The sequence below is a fragment of the Thermobia domestica genome, chromosome 1 (genome assembly GCF_964235325.1).
Source record: "Thermobia domestica chromosome 1, izTheDome1.hap1.1, whole genome shotgun sequence".
Taxonomy (NCBI): domain Eukaryota; kingdom Metazoa; phylum Arthropoda; class Insecta; order Zygentoma; family Lepismatidae; genus Thermobia; species Thermobia domestica.
The window spans coordinates 61,631,180-61,652,777 of record NC_137454.1 but is presented as its reverse complement, the minus strand read 5'-3'; the positions used below and the strand labels follow the sequence as shown (position 1 = coordinate 61,652,777).

The window sequence follows — 21,598 nt, the reverse complement described above, 5'->3', positions numbered from 1 at the left end:
CTACGCAACGTATTTGTGCGCTGGAAACAAACGATTTGAGACGTTATATATGATGATGCAAGAAAATTGGAAATTACTACTACTACACCAGAAACTACAAGTGGAAGTTTCCAATACCTGAATCTACATATAGGACTGCCCTATTGGTAGAAGTTATGAATAACCCAAATATACAAGAAAGTTCCTACTTTCATATTCATGAAAGGGTGCATAAGAATAAAATAAAAAAAAATTACTATGCCAAGACAACTGTAAATTCAACAAAGTTCAGTAGGCCACCGAGATCAAGCAGCTTAAAGAAACCATCAAGGCGGTGATCCTTGTATAATCATATCAATTTGATTAAAGGTGTGTTTTGTGGGAATACGGTGTTGTAATATTTATGCCAAAAGTAGAGTATCTTCTGTATTCTTATCATCACACTTTCATTGATATAAATGTTCTATAGAGAAAGGGGATTCAAATATTTCCCATAAATCTATTCTCCTGGTGCGAAGAACTGGCATTTCAGCTAGAAGTGTGTGTGTTGGAAAAGCATACTGTTCAAGCTATTAACTTTACACGTACTTTATGTTTTCGTGCCTATTGAAAAAACCTCAGTTCTTATGGGTATTGTATTCAGACATTCTCGATTCCATGATTTTACAACCAAAAATTCAAAGTCCCAGATTGACTTATGCCTGGCTTTGAAGTGGTGCGATTTTCGTTGCTGCCTCAAAAATATACTCGAGCTATTTTGTCCCTATTTTAAGTTGCACAGTAAAATTACTGGAGTTGCTAATAAGTGCTAGGAACTTGGCTTGATTTTTAAAAATAAATGTATTTGTTTTAATAAATGCACCTGTTTGTTCAAGAATTTCTTTGAATTATCAGATTGAATTATGAGAGTAATACCTACTTTTTAAATTAGTGGCTCTCAACTTTTTTTGGGGGGGGGAGGGGTCATGGCACAGTCCTTTGTTGAGTATACCCTCTGCACACTAATAGTCCGGCAGATAAACATCATTTTTTTCCTGAGGTGGGTTTTTTGTCTATAGTTTATTTTATAATTTCACTTTAAAGTTAGGATCATAAAGTGACAGAAAATCCCAGGTGACACCATGAAATTAAATGAAATTTTTAAGTAATACGTCCCACTGTTATGCCGGTTAGGCTCAAGGAGACGGCAGGTGACATCATGTCACTGTTGGGCATTTGTTAAAAAAGCAGGGTATCAAACTTGCAAAAAAATTCACTGTGAATCAAATTTACAATGTTAAAAATTGTAAAAGAATACTTCGTAAATATGAAAGCCATAGTTCTAATCCTCCTTTTATATCATAGATTCCTGGAATATGTTCCTTCTTCAACTCAATCGCATCTACATATTTTTGGCAAGCTTATTTGCAATAGTGAAATATGTTTCTTTTTCTGCTCTATGGATGTAGATACGTCCAAAGAAAAAAATGGCTATCTCAGTTTAATTTGTGATATTTTTGGAATATATACCTTTTTCAACTCACCCATTCAATTGAGAAAGCTTGACAAAATTTATTTTCTCTTTGACTTTTAAGTCAGATGTTAAGTATTATAAACTAACAGGCAAATTGTTATTAATGCATAGTATTTGTGAAAAAAGTATCAAATCTACGAGTACATGTTATGTAAATCAAACTTACAACAAGATAATGAATAATATAAATGCAGAAAGCTAAATTAATTGTTCGATTTTTACTTTAAAGATACACGTAAATACGAGTTGTGACAATTAAATAACAAGACTAGTATCATAAATGGGATGTATTGCAAAGAAAGTTACAATTGACTATTATCCCCTTCAATATACTCCCCTCCCCTATCTGTACACCGCTGCATATGTGCCTTCCATTGTTCAAAGCAATGCTGTAGGTCATCAGATGTCACCCTGTTCAACAACTCTGCCGTTTTTTGTCTCACCTCTTCCACAGACTGAGACTGAAAAATGTTTTCCCTTCAATGCACTTTTCACTTTTGGGAAAAGATAAAAGTCACAGAGAGCCAGGTCTGGGGAATACTGAGGATGGTCGAGCACAGGAATGCGCTTGACTGCTAAAAACTGCTTCACAGAAAGGGCATTATGGGCAGGCACATTGTCTTGGTGGAGGATCCATGTATCGTTCTTCCACAAATCCGGTCTCTTCTTCCTTATTCTTTCCCTCAGCTTGATTAGGACTTCTTTGTAGTAGGTCTGATTCATCGTTTGACCCTGAGGCACCCATTCAGTCATGACGATACCCCTGATATCGAAAAAAAAAACTATGAGCATTGCCTTCATTTTAGACTTGCTCATTCGTGGTTTTTTCATTCCTGGCGATGTGGGACTCTTCCAGTGCATGGATTGACGCTTAGTCTCGGGGTCATAGGCCTACTGGAAAATCCATGTTTCATCACATGTGATGATACGTGTTAGACAGTCTGGTTCTGCTTTGAGTCGTTCCATGACGTCACAGCAAATGGTCTTTTGAATGTGTTTTTGTTCCTGAGAGAGCTTTCTCGGGACAATTTTTGCACAAACTTTTGTCATGTTTAAATTGTCATGCAAAATTTGTCTTACTGTCTCTTTGTTAATGTTCGTCATGTCTGTGATCATCCGAATGCTCAGACGTCTGCCTTTCCTGACAAGTTCAATAACTTTTTGAACATTTTCGTCGTTCTTGAACTCAAAGGGCGGCCGGGTCGTTCATCATCTTCAACCTCCTCCCTACCTTCTGAAAATCATTTGTGCTATTCGAAAACTCGCGCATGTGACATAGCATTATCACCATACACCTCTTTTAACATTGCACAACATTCCGTCGGTGTTTTGTTTAAATCACCAGAAATTTGATGTTAATGCGCTGCTCAACTTTACTGTTCACCATGATTGCGGCACTACTACAGAACACTGTCCTCTTCATGCAAGCCTGCAAAGAAAAGAAAAGCTTTCAGAATTATGAAACAAACAGTGACTGCTCATGAAGGTTCAAGATCAACAACACATCATTAGCTACCTAACCACCACGATCCTGTGCGACAGGAGGTGGGCAGTCTCGTTATTTAATTGCCACACCTCGTATATTTAAAATATGTTTCAGTACTTAATATTTGCTAAAACAGAATATCAAACTGGCGATAAAAAAGAAATACCCTCATGTGATGTCATTAAGAACACGTTATATGCATAAAGCAAATTGATACTCTATAGTATAAATTAAAAACAAGTAACATACAGGGGTTGGCAAAAAAAAAAAAATTAAAATGCTTGCAAAAGTGTGAAAATCATACCTAGTATGGTGTGGGGCGTCCTTTTGCGTCAAAAACAGCTTGGATCCGACGTATACAGCTCCTGAATCGTGATATGTGGAATTTTGTACAATAGTTCCTCCAAAACATGCTCCAGTTCCTTAAGGGAGTGGAGGTGGAGGGAGGTGGAGAGTAACGAGACCGAACATGCCTTTCTAACTCAGACCACAATGGCTCAATGATGTTCAGATCTGGTGATTGTGGGACCCAGGGGAGGTGTGATAGCTCCTGGTCATGCTCCTAAAACCATGATTTCACCGTTGCTGCAGCGTGACAGGGTGCCAAATCATCTTGGTAGATGCCATCACCATCAGGGAACAATATTTGGACCATAGGTAGAACCTGGTCCCCCAAAATGGCCTCATACGCCTTAGCATTCATCATTCCATGCAGGGCTATGATGGGACTTGCGGAAAACCACGATATCACTGCCCATACTGTAACAGAACCACCCCCATGCTTTACAGTTGGGAGCAGACAGCCTGTATCATTGGCCTGCGACGGTGTTCTCCATACGTTAGCACGACCGGTTGTTGGAAACAAGATGAAAGTCGATTCATCGGACCACATTACGTGTTTCCACTGGTCATGAGTCTGCGCCTTGTGGTCCTTGCACCATTGGATACGCCTCTTCGCATTTACTGTTGTGACCAGGGGTTTGGTGATAGCGGCCCTGCCATGAATTTTCATTTTATGAAGTTCCCGTCGAACTTTTTTCGATGAAACCGTGTTCTGTAGGCCGGAATTGAGTTCAGACGTAATTTTAATTTCAGTGGTCTTTTTAGCTGCTACAATCCGTTTTAATGCCCTCCGGCCTCACAGGATTGTCTTACGACCACTGTTTTGCTATGCAGACGTCGTTTGCCCATGAATTGTGTATTCCCTTGTGACATTGGACACAGTGCCTTTCGATACCCCCACAATGTTCGCCAATGTTGCCACTGAAGCTCCAACCAGACGGGCACCAACGATCATGCCTCTTCGGAAGTTTGTCAGGCCGCCCATTTTACCACACCACTTTCACACCACGACACTCACAGGTGAACGGGTTACTGCTGACGGAAGAGGAAGGTCCACATGACACATTGAAAACAAAATCGATCGGCAACCGCAACACGTGTTGTACAGTGGAGGGCCAAACTTACGTGTCCTGTATGAAGTGTTTTTAATTTTTTTTGTCTATCTCCTGTATATTTACAATTCGGTAATTTCGTCTCTTGAAAACAAATGTTTATGTATATTTCACAAATGATATGAACTGTTGTTCAGAAACCAGTGTAAAAAGAGAAATAATTTTGGTGATAATTAATCATGAAATGTCTTAGGGTTTAGTGAACGAATTTCCATTAATGAAAATTCAAGCATTCTAAATCTAGATCACTGCAACTACAGAATAACGTGCAAGGTATTCCTTTAACAAAACAGTAACATCCCGAAAATCGGCATATGTTCCCTTTGGAACAACCCCCTTTTGACCATTTCAAAATTGATTGAGGAACATACGGAACTCCAGGAGGGATTGTGATTGGTATACCAGTGATTTGTTCAATTCGTCCTTAACCCACCCATAATCCACAGGATCGAGACCTTTCGGGTTGCTTATTCCTGCTGATTTCCATATATACATCTGGTAATGTGCTCTTTTAACATTTTCAGTAAGTGATTCGTTGGTTGGTGGAAGAGAACGTAGACTCGGAGGAATGGCAAATCCTTTGCTAGTTTTGCTCGCCCAAACTTTCATATGAACATCAGAAAATGTATTGCTGTTCTGTTGGCCGTAGCATGCAGAAACGAATTTTGTCGCCTGTTGTAGAACTTGGTCGAATGGCACATTCACGTCCCCTAGGAATGAAAGTGGCAATCCTGAGCGAAGTGCCCTTAACATTTTACCTTTACCTATACCATAAAGACAGGCTACAGTATCGCACCCAGATAGGGCATGTGCTGGTAGAATTTCTGAAACGATTTTAGTGTGTTTCTGTACTGTCTTCATTAGTACACAGTTTGTTATATTTTCCTTATAGCAGTAGTACAAAAGAAGTATGAAAATGTCAGTGTCATCGGATACTACAGTGATTGTATTCCGTTGTTCTTTGGCAACTACAAGTATTTGCTCTACAAGGATCATATAAGCTTCTTCATGGTTTGTTTCCATGTCCTGTCGAAGTCTCTATTGCACTGCCTAAAGAAATTTCGAGAGGCATACTACCTGGACCTGTAATGACCATTTTCTTGCCACCTAATACATCCTCAAAGAAGGACTTAATCATCTGACAAATCTTCACAGATAAGTTCAATAAGTTGTTTGTTTTTTGTCACTGTCATTACAATCTTCTGTGCTGGAATTGGTGTATTGTGTTGCAGTTGATACATTCTGGTTACTGAACTAGATCTACCTCTCTTGCTGCAGATTTTGGACTGTAATCATAGTATCTGACAAAAATTAGGTACACATCACCCATTTGCAACTTGGCTTTTATGCGTTGTCTTAGATTTAATATTAAATCCTTCATTGTTCCATGATTAGGCCAATAGAGAGTCCACAGAAGAGCAACAGCATCACATTGGATTGAGGGGTTAATCTTGCAGGTGTAATGATTTGCAGAAGTCTTTTAAGGATTGATTTTGTTTTGATATTCGCATTTCTCCATTCTCATCAAACACAGATGCAGGAAGGGGAGTCAGCTCATGAGTCAAGGTATCAATAATGTCTATGTCTCGTGAATTTGCCTGGATTCCAATGATTCTTGAGTAGATTATGCTTCGATCTAAAGTTCTCTTTCCATCGATGTTCACGACTTTTTTCCGCGGCCATGATTTTTACTTTCTTTGAAATTGTCTTATGAAAACTCTTTGGCCAATTGCTTTCAAAATGCTTCTTTTGTTCCTTTCCTATTGCTAAAGCATTATGAACATTGACATCTGGGCTGGCAACTCTTCCAGTTACTACGTTTACTAACCCCTCTGGGTGTTGTTGCGGACCTAGAGGATCAATGCACATATCCAACTTCTCATGAATCCACCTGCGGTCCTTGCTATCAGAAACAAGTCTGCTCTTTCCTTCTTCTTTGTGTGTCGTTTGAATTATTTCTTGTTTACTGTCATTCATTTCAAATAAATCATTCTCTATCTGGGAACAAATGTGAAGACTAAGTGCCCATGTTTTTAATGTCTCAGGCTTCAAAGTAATACCAATTATTCCTTTCTTTCCATGTTCATATCTCATAAAAGTTGTGTCGATATACATGTCGCTCCATATACCATTCCAGATACCAGCATTATGTCTCATTACGTGTTGTCCTTCCATGAAGTATTTCAGAACGTGCTGAGGAAGAGCTTCTATTGATCGGAGATAATATGTTGCATATCGAGCATAATTCACATTCCCAGCAGCGAAAAAGTATGGTATCATTTCTTTCACAGCATCAAGGTGCAGAGTCCATTCTCCTCTTTCAGCTCTTACAAACTTCATTATAGTAAACAGAGGTTTGATCAGCATATCCACCCACAGTCTGGTTGTTTTGCTGTTTGATGCCAATTCTTCTAACAAATCCATTAGACAATTTTTGTTTGTTATATACTGGTATTCCGAAAGTGTTTTTCTTAACAATTCTTCGGCCAGTAGACGCAGGGCCCGAATATTTTGTGGATTTTTTTTTACCTAGCATCATTTTAGGGACACCTGTGAAAACGTCACTTAATATTTCTGTGAAACCAATTCCTTGCATTAAGGTGACAATAGAACCAACAAATGACATTATAGTGTGCATTCCACCAAGTCTAAGGATTACATTCGCAAATCTATCTTCATACGACCGTTTCACATTTACTGCAATACGGTAGAGCTGTAGGTCGCATGTGAACACTACAAAATCCTGGCCAGTTTTCATAATAAAATCCTGGCTGCGAATTAATGCTGTGAAAATAGTGTCTGGGTCAGATGGTGTCATGTCAATGAGAGGAAGATATATTTCTTTCGTTTTCTTCTTAACAGCTTCATTATGTTCGTGGCAGAAGACAGTGTTATATCTATTATACTCAGAGCAGTCTTGATTGCTTATAACATTTTAGAGGAAGCTGAAGTCAAGTTCTGAAGTCTTTTCCACAAATTAATACATTCCGACAGAGAACTTTCAAGGAATCTACAGATTTTCGTGCATCTCTTGGAGGCATGCTGGCATTTTTGGACCATCGTATCTGTGAATTGGAACATGGTATAAACTTCAGACATTTCCTGCTTTTTTTTAACGCTTGAAAGTTTTCAATTCATTATATTATGTTATTCTCTGCTTGGGTAAGGAGTATTGCCAATAAATTAAATGGGTGGTAAGTCTTCCATTCTGTGATGATATATCTGCGTCAAAATTGTCGACAACAAATTGTACTAAACCGGAAGATGAATCAAACATGCCTGAATCAGTTATCTCTTCTGATTCAACTGTTGTGTTAGCAGCAGATTTCTTGAATCTGAGGACCTCATCGTACGAGCATGTAACTCCTAATTTGTTCATCAACTGAATGAGTAACTTTGAGTCTCGAAGGAGTACACCTAAAGCGATTTGTAAAGTTGTACTGTAGCTTTTTATTACGCTTGTTACAATAGATGCTATCAAAATTGATGGAAGTGGCTGGCCAATTTCTCACACACATTTGAAAGAAGTTTCATGAAAGTATCACTTCATTTTTTACAATGTCTATATTAAAATTAGCTTTATACTCAGATGATTCCCGTGGGATTGCTCTTATATCACTGACAATTTTCCTACTTACTTTCTTGATTGCTATATCCAGATCGTCCTCATCTTGTTCCAAAATTTTAAGAACTTTTACTGCAGTGCCGCGGAATAACACAATACTTGCTATACCCGGTGAGTTAAGAATGAGAATATCTGAACCAAACCTGCTTGATAGTGTCTCAATTACATGCTTCCGAGACAATTCTTTCCACCATTTTGTTGATATAATTGATGTAACTGAATACTATTTCAAATACCTGATATATTGCTTTGCATATAATTTACTACAAATTCTAATGCAGAATCATAAGAACTTTCTGATATTTTGGGTCGCGCACTTTCTACCGACTTTGGTGACATGAAATTTGCTTTACAGTCGACGTGATATTTTGCATCTGCTGCATGCACGTCACTGAGAACACCAATCATACATAATTTAACTGCAACTTGCCCATTCATCGTTTCTTAAATCACATACTTCAAGAATACAGTCCTTAAACGATTTTCTTTTATATGGTACATCTGTTTGCCTGCACACATAAGCAGGCCGTCAACGAGAGGGATGTTTTGGGTCTTTTACAACACAACATTCCTCTGCACAAAACAAGCAGTGTTCTGTGAATGAAAATGTATTTTGAAATGTACTTCTTGTTTTTTTGGGAGAAACCACCGCAGATGATTCCTGAGAATGCCTCTTTCTAGTCTGGCTACTTGGGTTGATAATGTATATGTTGACACACAACTTTAATGACACTTCACTGTTACATCCTGGTTTTCACATAGTTTTTCTTCAAGGCTAGTGTGTAAATCGTCATTGTACACTTTACATCAGTTAATAATGTTTTGAATCCTACGCAGTCCACTTACAATTAATTTTTCTCCCTATCTCGTCTCAATCGAATTTCCGACTAAACAAGCATTTCTCTTCCATTGTTTTTATTTTCGTTGTCCTCTTCTCAATTATTTATCTCATCTGAAACAAGAAACACATTTAGTACATTCTAAACATATTAATGTTTACAATTAACACATAATTCTATATATTTGAGAACAAGATCAAAAAGTAAACGAAAATTGAAATTCCCAATTGAAAAAAAATGCCCGAGGGTGAGCTCGTGTTACCAATTAATTTTGTATTAAATATCACTTCATTAACACAAAAGGGAAGAAAAATCAATAAACGGTTAAATCTTTGTCCTGACCTACTTTTTCTCTGGTATATCATCACTATGTTTGAAATGAATAGTAGAAAGAAACCATAGTTATCATATGCGATATTTCTAATGCCATTGTTATTGATTTTTTCTTTTGTAAGTTAGATACCTTGCTGTTTTAAGACAATCATATGACGTCACCATATTTCTCTATTATTTAACATCGTACCTTTATTTGAATAGGGAATAGAAACTATTACATGCGTGTTCTTAACGCATTTGGCACGAGATTTTTTTTACGTGTAAGTTGGATACACTGTTCTGATAAATAAGTTATAAATTGATATGATAGTATACACCTTTCTCTATAGTTTCTTATGACTATCTATGATGTATGGGGAAGAATGAAACTGTAGCTTTTATAATTACAAAGTATTTTTTACAATTTTTAACACTGTAAATTTGATTTACAGTGATTTTTTTTTTTTGCAACTTTGATAGGCCTACCCTACTTTTTTAACAAATGCCCAACAGTGACATGATGTCACCCGGCATTTTCAGTTATCTTATCTCTTCATCAACACAAAAGTGTAAAAATAAATTTTATAGACGACAAATCTCTGTCCTGACCTAGTTCTGCCGGACTATAATATATGTATTGGGAATATTATGGAAAATTCTTGTTAATAATTAGTGTCACTTCCTCAACATCTCTGGAAAATAAATATTTTTAGTCCTTTGAATTGCTTTTCTTGTTTTGTTTTTTTTCAAATGGATACTGAATTATTTCTCTTATTTATTTCCACCATAATTGGCAAAGCTTAAAATTTACAAAACGATCATCATGTTTATTATTCTGTATGGTTGCGAAACATGGTAGTTTACTCTAGGGAAGAACGTAGACTGAAAGTATTTGAGCACAAGATTTTGAGATGAATATTCGGACTCAAGAGGAACGGGAATGGGGAATGGCGGAAACTTTATGACGAAGAACTACTTGTACATAATTTGTATCTTTCACCAAACATTATTAGGGTCATCAAATCTAGGAGGCTCAGGAGGATAGGTCATGTAACCAGAATGGAAGAAAGTAGAAACGCTTTTAGAAGAAGTTTTAACTGAAAATTCAATCGGAAAACGTCCATTAGGAAGATCTTGGCGCAGATGGGAGGACAATATTAAGATAGATCTCGCAGAAATAGGAATACAAAGTAGAAATTTGATCCAGTGGGCTGAGAATGGAAGTCAATGGACAACTTTTGTGAACGCGGCATTGAACCTCCGGTTTCTATAGGCCAGAGAGTTAGTTAGTTATAATTAGCACATTGGCTCAAAAGTTCCCGGCACACCGGTTGAGAATCGCTGCTTTAACCTATATTATACATCTATGAAGCTTTGAAGGAAATGGAATGAATAATCAAGACAAACACCAAGTATATTACACTTTTATTAGCATATCTACAATCCAAACACATGAAAAAAGTATAACAATAAATCGTGTCATTGATGTACCTTACTTCAGTCACTCATACCCTTTCACCGCTTATGTATATGCTCGTCTATTTGTATTTATTACGTTGTTTATTACATTCGAAATATGTTGTTAGTCGCGAACCGTGAGATCTATGGACACTCACAGTGAAATACTTTTTCTTCGTTTTATTTTTCAGTGTCAGGAAGTAACGAGGTAGCAGAAACAGAAGATTATCTTTACTGGTTCAACTGTATCGTTGCGACTCCGCTTTTTGTTTCTCAAGTATGCTCGATAGTGGGTTCACATGGGATGGCAGTAGGTGCTTATCTCCTGGCCGCTATCCCTTTCGTCACAGCCTTATTTCGCAATGACAGAGCCGAATTTAGTGCACTTATTTTGGGAGCTGTCTGTCTCATGTTAGGATTTGTGAGCATCAAAAATCAAATGGGCTACGGAATTGCTTCTGCTGCCTGTATTTTCTTTAATTTCTTTTTGGGCCCTCAAGCAGCAAAACATGTTGGCATGTGTAAAGATGATCTTTTGATCCTTGGATTAGGTGTGACCTCTACTTTTTTCTTGCTTACACTCTTTGCATACAATTAAAATGTTGCTTCTCCACCCTTGAAAATTAATATTATAGTGAGATATTTCATGTTCTGCAGCAAAGCATTAAATAAATAATTGTAAATAGATATACGACTGACCTAAAACAAACAGTGAACCAGTATGGTTACACATAGTGTTACTCGGATTCATGTACTGTAATCAAATTAGCTACAAATAAAATCTGCATAATTATTTGAAAAAATATCTTGTTAAATTGCTTTCCAAATCTTGTCTGTAGAGTAGTTATGTTTCGATTATGTGCGTAACTGTTAGGAGTATCTGTATGCGTATTATAACCTGTTCCACATAACCTGATAGGAAAAAGAAGTTTTCCCCCTACCAAGGTGACCATAATTTTTACTTTAAAAACGGGACACATACGAATCGCCGAGGGGGGAGGTAATAAATATCTTACTTCCAGATTGTGTTTTGGGACTCAGCAGTGTTTTCCATGTACAAAATACACAAGTAAGAGTGATAACAGAGCGTTTCTAAGTACTACAGAACAATACTTTTAACTACTTGAACACTGAGAAATCCCACTCAATTCCCACTTGAACCACAGAAACACTCGATTCCCACTTGAACCACAGAACTCTCAATTTGAACATTCAGCAGTTCTAGACACGGCTAAACCTTCCCATAATGTGTGTTGGTACGGAAGAGTGTAGAATTTGCATTGACCATTTATATTTTGAGTAATAATTAAGGGACACCTGGGTCATTTTTGCTTAAAAACGGGACATTTAGGTGTCCCGTTTGAGAATCAAAAAACGGGACAACGATTGAAAAAAGAGACTGTCCCGGCTAAAACGGGACGTCTGGCCACCTTGCCCCCCATGGATGTTGGTGTTCCGTCTTCTACCATCAGCCCCCGCACAAGGAGGTATAGAGTGTATCTAAATATGTCTAAATAGTAAATTATAACTTCACGATAACACGCCGTATTTTAACACTTAATTACAATTACTTGTATTGTGAGGTAAATGACACACGTGTTATTATAATTTACATTTTATTGAACAGTTGCATTGTTTATTTTTCTTCTTTTGACAGTCGGGGTTCTGGCATAATGTTGGAATGGCAAGTGATGGCAGGGTTGGTAATTGAATGGGTAGTTACTGTGTTGATACAATAATTTCATAATAATATAGAATCGAAACTCAAGTACAATATGTATGGCTAAAGTACCAGAGGGTTAAGATGATAACAGTAGAACCTGAAATGATAAAAATAAAACAAGAAAAAACACACACACTTCTCGTTTCCTCTCTTATAAACAGATGTTCTTACATTAAAAAGAACAAGAAATATATATACATATATATACGAGGGCCATCCGGAAAGTGGTACCCGTTTGTGCAATAAAGACACAGTAGTACATATTAACAAATACATACATTTTTATTGGAAAGAGCATACTTTACACTACTTCTCCACATAATCACCAAGCAAATTGAGGCATTTGTCATACCGTGTGACGAGTTTTTGTATTCCAGCGTCATAGTCCTCCGCCGCCAGCGTATTGAGATACGTAGTCACGCCTCGTTTAAGTTCTTCATCGCTGTCAAATCTTTTCCCACCAGAAAGTCTTTAAGCTTCGTAAAGAGATGAAAATCCGAAGGGGCCAAGTCTGGGCTATACAGTGGATGGTCGAAGGTTTCCGACTTGAATTGCTGCAGAAGTTGTTGTGTTTTCACAGTTGCATTCGGCATGGCATTGTCATGAAGGAGAATGACGCCTGTAGACAACAGACCTCGCCGTCGATTTTGTATTGCCCGCCGTAATTTCTTTAATTTCACAATACGCATTAGCATTAATTGTGTCTCCACGGGCCATAAAATCAATAAGCAGTACACCTCGTCGATCCCAGAATATGGTTGCCATGAGTTTCTGGTGGACGGAACTGTCTTGAATTTTTTTGGTTTGGTTGGTGAATGAGCGTAATGCCACTCCATGGACTGTCGTTTACTCTCAGGTGATGCATAACAAACCCATGTTTCGTCCCCTGTAATGATGCGATGCAGGAAAGAGTCTCCATCATCGGAATAACGTCCCAGAAACGTCAGTGCTGCAGCCATACGCTTGGTTTTGTGCTCATCTGTGAGCATGCGAGGGACCCATCTTGCACAGATTTTTGAATAATGCAGATGGTCTTTGACAATTTCATGAACAATTGTTCGAGACACATTAGGAAAATATTCACAGAGTTCATCAATTGTGACGCGCCGATCGTTCCTCACGCATTCGTCTACTGACCTCAGCAGTTCGTCTGTAATGACAGATGGTCTCCCTGTACGCTCCTCGTCGTGTGTACTCCCCCTCCCCAGGTTGAAGTTGCAACACCAGCGCCGAACAGACGACTCGTCCATCACATTGTCTCCATACACCTCCTTTAATTGGCGATGAATTTCACAAGGTCGAACGTTTCGTGCATTAAGAAATTTAATCACGGCTCTCACTTCCCAACTAGCGGGGTTTTCGATTCGTTTAATCATTATAAACGAGCACAGACACAACACAGGCACTGCTAGCGTCACGCAACCTCGCACAGAGCAGGCAGACAAGCCACTGACGCGGTGGTCTGACCTTGCCCAGCGGCTCCCCGAGTCGTCAACGCTTTCGCTTCATGCTGAGCAAACGGGTACCACTTTCCGGATGACCCTCGTATATATATATATATATATATATATATATATATATATATATATATATATATATATATGCTGATAATAGTGTTCCAATAATAATATTTGTTTGCCGAGCCTCTCTTGGAGGAAAAAGACTTTTTATTGTCTTAGAAAGATTCGGTCTCCATTAATAGGAATAATAATTTGCAGTAATTAACTTGCAAGAGAGAGACGGTTATGCCCTACAGTGTAGTCTAATGTTGTAGGATTTTAGGATTTCGGATTTAGAATTCTGGGCTTTCGGCATCTGTGGCCATTTAGCCCGTCATGTATGAGGGATGATGTCCCTCGGCGAGCACACTATCTGGGGAAGGAAAGAAGTGGCCTGGGACCTATAAGTGAGGTACCTCCCCGACATTTGCCTGGTATGAATGCAGAAAACCCAGGAACACCTCATTCAGGATAGCTAGCCTGAAAAAGCTTTTATACTTTTTCGACCGAGTGCTCCCACCGGGAATCGAACCCGTTACCGCTCGCATCGAAGGCGAGAGCGTTAGCAACTACTCTAATGTTGTAACAAGAGTTGATTAGAGTAAACGAAAGAAAGAGTTCGTTCAATTATACAAAAATAACGAACGCTTTGGATTAAAGAGATCTAAGGCTTATCGCAGCAGAAACAAACTTTTCCATTAGATTTTAACCTGTGAAGTCAATGTACCATAATTGTTATCAACCATCGTTCCAAGACCCTGCTTTACATTGTCCAGAAGCCTTCACCTTCGCCCACCTAATAATAGTCTCTTTCTCCTAGGCTATTTGAATAGGAGTTTGTGACTTACTGCATATTTCCCATGTAAGCAACGTGCCATTCTTATCTTACACGTATTAACTTTACTATTTCTATAATACTCGGTGACCTGCAGTTGTTGTGAAATAAAAGCTTGTATAGCATTTTAATTCACCTGAATATTTGCCTTTTCCGCTCCAAATATATTTATTAACATTTTATTTTCGAAACTCCTCAGTTCCCGTTCTTTTATTCGTGTTAGGGATCAACTTTCACATTCATTCAAAATAATGGGCAGATTGAGCTGTTATTGATTTTAATGTCTTTGATATTTGTTAAGACAATAAAGTGTTTTACAGTAGGGTAAATTTAAGTACATAAATAATATGCAATACTTTTCTTAAATACAAACATTAAAGATAGTAACTGTTAGTTACTCCGGGTTGATAGCTAAAAGGAACAGGGGTGCTTTCTCAACATCAGGTGCGAGCGAATTGACATACGAATTTAAAGTTTACACGATTGTGTCTGTTAGAAAAGCTTCCCTCCCTGTGAAGGTCAACGATTTGCTTTCCCCTTCTGCAGTGGTAAGTGGTGGGAGGTAGGGGGAGTTTCCTATCAGATTGCCTGAAACAGACTATAGAAGTATGTGTGATAACACCATTAGGAAAAGACAAACAACAGGTTAGGAATATCTATATGCATATTAGAAGTATGTGTGACAATACCGTTAGGAGAAGACAGACAACAGGTTAGGAATATCTGTATGCATATTAGAAGTATGTGTGACAACATCGTTAGAAGAAGACAAACAACAGGTTAGGAGTAGGTATATCTGTATGCATATTAAAAGTATGTGTGACAACACCGTTAGGAAAAGACAAACAACAGGTTAGGAGTATCTGTATCCGTATTAGAAGTATGTGTGACAACACAGTTAGAAGAAAAACAACGGATTAGGAGTATCTGTATCATATTAGAAGTATGTAGGTTAGAAGTATGTTATGCGTATTAGAAGTAGGTGTGACAACACCGTTAGAAGAAAATAGGAGTATCTGTGTAACAACGCCCGTTAGGAGAAGATAAAAAAAAAAAAAACAGGGTCAGAGTATGTTAGGAGAACTATTACAAGTATGTGTGAAAACACCGTTAGGAGAAGACAAACAATAATACATATAATTTGATTGAGAAGAACAAAACTGCCGATTATTATTGGCAAGAAAAGATACCTTTGAGAGCCATAAAAATTCATTTTTCTCGAAGCTACACATAAGAATTTGCCCTCAATCATGTTGTTTTGTTCAGATTGATATGATCTATCGATTGATATGCAGTGCGTCCGGATGAAATATACCAATTAAAAACTTGAATACCTCGAGAACGAATAGTGATAGAATCGTCTGGTTTTGTTTTTTCGGAAAGAAGAATTGAATGCAACAGGATTTCACGCTTGCACATTACTCGTGAGCAAAAGGGCGTCCTATACTGTTCATCAGAAAGTGGAGTGCTGTTTTTGGTTCACAGAATTAAAATTCCCTGTAATCGTACAGAGAAAATTTAGACAACAATACAGACAGGAACCACCAGATCGTCATTAAATTGTTAGATAGAACAAACAACTCCTGGAAACTGGCTCTGTATTGTCGAAGAAAGGCAGTGGTGGTGGGGGGGGGGGGAAATACAGAATGAAGAAGAAGTGGAAATGATTCGGGAAACCTGTCAGCGAAGTCCACGGGAATCGAAAAGGCGTGTGAGTAACAACTGCGAATCCCGCGTTCGACTATGCAGGATAGCGTGTATAAAAGATTACGTCTCACAGCCTACAAGCTAAGTTTGTTCAGAAACTTCGGTTGACAATCCTTGCAGACAGTAGCGTCATTTCAAATTTGGCTTTGGGAGGGGGCAAGACCCCTTTATATAAGTAAAATTTCGCATTTTCACTCACTTACTACTATCCCGCTAAACAGTAGGAGGCCCAAAACTTGGAATTACAACAACTAATTAGCCCATAATTCTGGTGTTAATAATATCTATATAAATCTCAAAGGGGGGGGGGGGCAAATGTTATAATTTTAGTTTTTGCTCTTATATTACTTAGTACTGTTGTGAATATTTGTTTTGCAATAAAAAAGAGGAAGTGCGTAAGTTTTTTCAAAAGTCGATAAATGCAAATGCATACAAATTTAATTAATACAGAGACCGATACAGTTATATTTTATTTTGTTGTGTATATTTATTTGTCTACCTCGTTTATTTAATTCTTATATATTTTTTATACAATTTTGTTCATGAACTTGCTGTTGCTAACTTCATTCGTAGTAATCGTGATGTTCGTTTACACTTAGTTTACACTATTTGCACAACCAAGAATGTAAACAGTATAAAAAATATGAACGCTAGTATATTCATATAAAATATTGTACCATTTTATGCATTATCACTTTGGTTCAGTCTGCTAGAACATCTTTTTCAGTATGCTAGAAAAGCTCTTTGCATCTTCCGGTATAACAAAATCTTGTAAGAGAACAGAAACATCTTTCTTCTTCTCTTTGCCAACCATATTTTGCTTCGCAAGACTTCAACTGAATTTCCAAAATGTGTACTCTTAACTCATACATGAACTCGGTTCTTTGCCTTTGGGTATTTCCAAATGATAACACGCTGGTCATTCATTTTGAATGGAAGTCTGGGTTTCAGCACGTTTCTCGCACTTTCCAGGTTTTTAATTTTCTAGTTTTTGGTAAGAACTTTGTGTTCCATGCTCTTCTAAAATTAGGTAGTAGGCCTATTCTTGAGGGGACAAAATGTTTTCCCTTCTTCTGTATGATTTCTCTATTCGAGCAAATACATAGTCTGGAGGCATGTAGCTATTTCCACGAACTGGGAGGAAGTGAAGGATATTATGGAATTTTTCACTTCTTTCTAAGAATACAATGAGTTGCCATCATGACGCTGTTTTTATTCTGGATGCTACGTGAATCTGAGAAGGGATGTAATGTAGTAGGACCATTACGTGGCTGTTTCATCTCTAGGGTTAACAAAGTTCAGCAAAGTCAATGCGACTTGGTTGCATTCTCTTGAAGATTCTGTTTCCAGCCAGATATAGAAAACTGCGTTTTCCTTGCTTTGCTGATTAGAATTAATCATGACGCAGAGATTGTATAGCCACAGTTGCCTGGAATTTAAAAGAAAAAAATGTATTTTATGTATCGACTTCTGCTGTAACTCTTAGAGAGCATGTGTCGACTTCTGCTAAAACCTTGTGTTTTCGGTTATTTCTACGCACTCTACATTTCGCATTTTGCTAAAACAAAATTCACAGGATGAAGAAAGAGATATAAGTGATGCCGTTACAAAGCATAACTCATTTTTTATTTATTATTATTTTTTTCATTTATCGACTTTTGAAAACATGCTCCTCATAGACGTTTAATTATGCAGAAGTTATTGCCTGACAATTGTTTTGAACTTGTTTTCGGACACACTAAATACGTTTACTACATGGAATCTAATCATTTCGTTATATGAAGCACACATTCTCCACAGAGGCGACTTATGTAATATGTTAGTTCTTGCTTTTCTACAATAGAGTGTCCTAGTGTTTACTAATCTTACCTATTGGGACACGTAATAATACTTCTGAAACTATTTCTGAGCAGTCAATTTTACCGTTTAATAATTTATGTAAGAACAACATATCAAACACCCATCTCCTTTTTTCTAATGTTTGAAAACTGAAATTCGTTACTAAGTTTTCAGAGGGGACATATTTTGGGTAGAGACCTGTTTTATTGTATGCAGCATTTTTCAAAATTTAAACTCTACATTTTCTCTTCCATCAGAGTATTTAATATTTGATGTCCAAATAGTACAATAGTACTCTAATTTTGGCTTCACATACGAAAATATAGCCTTATAAATGTTGATACTTTGTAGAAATCCTGTCCTATCTCATAAGTTAAACCTAGTTTTCTATATGCACTACTCGTTATTGCGTAAACGTGTTGGGCAAAGGTTAATTTGCTCTCAATAGATTGTAACTCCTAGATCTTTGATAGCATTTAAGTTAGACAAGGAAGTGCCACTTATTGTATAGGTAAAATTAAGTGGATTTCCTTTCCTGATGAAAGATACAGATTTATATTTGGACACATTCAGGACTAATTTATTCTTATCACACCATATTTGAACTTTCTGTAGATCTTGTTGAAATCTCACGCAGTCATCAATTGATCTTACTTTGGAGTATAATTTGAGATTTTAGAGTTTTAGTACACAGAGGAATATCATTAATAACAAGAACAAACAACAGGGCACCTAGATTAGATCCTTGAGAGACTCCTGATAGAGTATTGACCTTGAAAATTACCGGTAATATCAAACATCGTCTAGGATTATTCAACTGGAACTCAAGTTCAAAATAAACAAGAATAGCTCTCGATTTCAATAATTCAAAAACCATGTTTTCATTAACTTTTATGTCTCAACTACAAAAGTTATTCACTTTAAAACATTTTCATAATGCCAACTTCTTTTATCTTACATTCTATATTTAAATCTAAGAGTACAGAATAAACTCTGGTTGTTTTGCATAACACACTGGGGCGGGGGTGTTATAACCGGGCACTTACAACCCACGCGACGGCCCTGAATATACATATAGTATAATAATGAAAAACAAAGCTCAAGTGTCGAGTTCTACTTTCTACTTTTCCAAGTGGACATGTTCGAAACGCTTGGTCAGATCGTCAACAATTACTGAGAAGTTTACACGTAACTGACTACAACTAGAGAACTAAATCTGTTCAAGTGCAGCGCCGATGCGAACTCGCAGTTTCTGCAGGTCCTGTATTGGGATCTTGTAAAGCACATCCTTCACAAAGCCTCAAAGAAAAAATCTAGTGGAGTGATGTTAGGGCACCTTGGGGGCAAGGCAATGGGTCCTCCTTGACTGATCCAGCGACCTGGAAATGTGTCGTCTAAAGCTCTCCTAAGGATCGCGGCCCAGTGAAGAAGGACACCTTCATGCTGCAGCAGAATGTCAGGTTTGCAGGTGTTGGACCTATGAAAATGCAAACTATTCCAATATGTCCAGATAAACAGTTATGGTGATTGACACTTCTACAAACAAAAATTGTCTCACCTGACCTGAAGCAGTCCACACCACACATTTATCTTTGGACTGTCGCGGACAATTTCCCGGCTTACGTGGGAGTTCTCCGAGCCCCATATCTGCACACTGTATCGGTGTTGTAACGGATTTGGTTGGTCTCCGGAGAAATGACTGTTGCGCCTGTTCCAGATCTGCTTCACTCGTGCTCAGACGTCCAGAACACATCCTCTTCATAACACTTCCGGTTTCCTTGAACCTCGTATACCACAGCGGGATGGTTGGACGTGATTGGGGTAGGTGTCTGTAACGTGTCCGGAAGTTCCGCTGGACCTGGGTGATAGATTTGATCACTATCCACCATTCCACACACTATTCCATGCCTTATCTGCAAAGACAAAACAAAAGAAATTAGAGAAGGGTGATTTGTTAGAAGTGTTGGTATAGAACAACTTAGGCGTGTATGAACATTATGCCGATGTCGCACCTTTCTACCTGTCTTCATTTCTGACTTATTCGCAGCAAAATTGGAAAGATCATTTTGGAACACTTTATAGGCTACTTTTTATTAATAATTATTTATTCTCGTATTTTATTAATTATAATGCTGAATAAGTTTACTTTTAACAGAAACCATATAACACTTGAAATTTGACTCCGAACTTTCAATAATGAATGCCTATCTCAAAGGAATTTTTACCTAACCTCTTGTGCCCATTGCCAACAATGGAATGGAAATGGACAATGGAAAATAAGCGAGTGCTACAAAATTACTCTTAATATGAAATATTTTCTGTAGTGATGAGCAAATGCAAGACCAAGACCAAGACCCGGGTAATCTTGGTCTTGGTCTTGGTCTTGCACATCCAGTCTTAGTCTTGGTCTTCCACATCCAGTCTTAGTCTTGGTTTTGCACTGGAACCCTTGGTCTTGGTCTTGCACACCCAGTCTTGATCTTGGTTTTGGTCTTGCTGCAAGAGTCTTGCAAGTCTTGCTTTTAAGAAACCTTATGCTTTAAATTTTACTCTGGATAAATTCTACAGTACGCCAATAGTAACGGAAATACAATGTATGTTTCTAAATGTAATATAGTTTACCTTTGTGTAAGTATGATGATAGTGTACAACCGATAACCTTTTTGAATAGTTGACCGCGCTTCACTACTTAGCCGCGCTGCTGAAAGGGACGTTAAACTCAAAATCAATTCAACTATTATTATGAACCAAGTGAAGACTATGAAATACATATTTCCTCTGTTGCTATTTCATGGAACAAGATGAAAGTTTCAATTTAAGTTGAACATAAAACATAACACATAAATACATTTTCTTATTCACCTAGTTTGCAGTGTTGCCACGTAATAACTAAAAGAATCGCGAGGAGGGATTTTTTAGGAAAATTTTCTTAAATATCCCTCAATTATTTTTCCTTTGTACATAGAAATGTCCCGTTCACTACGTAAACTGAAAGCCTACAATCTTACAAATCGATCAAGGTATAACTTGTTAAAGTGTTGCACTAACGGTCTGATCTACGGTCATTTAAAGAGATCCCATCGATGTCTGTAAATATACACGGGTGCTAAAGGGTTAAGGGCCCCAGGTATTGCACTTATACGTTGACCAACAGCTATTTTTTGATTCTAAGGACTCTAAGGAACATTTCTAATATAGTGGCAAAAGTTCCCTAAGTGGGGGAGTTATCACCACCTTGGCCCTTGGTCTAAGAGGAACTCTCAGAGAAACCAGTGGAAACATTTAAATACAAGTTTGTTGGACGATGTATCTTACGCCTATAAAGG

General features: G+C 37.7%; 1 protein-coding gene across 2 annotated transcripts in view; it reads left to right on the top strand.

Annotated features, from left to right (window-relative positions):
* LOC145685290 (uncharacterized) overlaps positions 1-21,598 on the top strand; it is a 66,767-nt gene that overhangs the window by 30,692 nt on the left and 14,477 nt on the right. Inside the window, exon 3 of one of the 2 annotated variants that reach the window (XM_081757659.1) lies at positions 10,861-11,460. The exons of the other annotated variant lie outside the window; for it this stretch is intronic. Within the exon in view, the coding sequence (XP_081613785.1) occupies positions 10,861-11,267 (407 nt within the window). The 3' untranslated portion in view covers positions 11,268-11,460. Of the gene's footprint in view, positions 1-10,860; positions 11,461-21,598 lie in introns of those variants that run through there. 2 annotated transcript variants of the gene reach the window in all.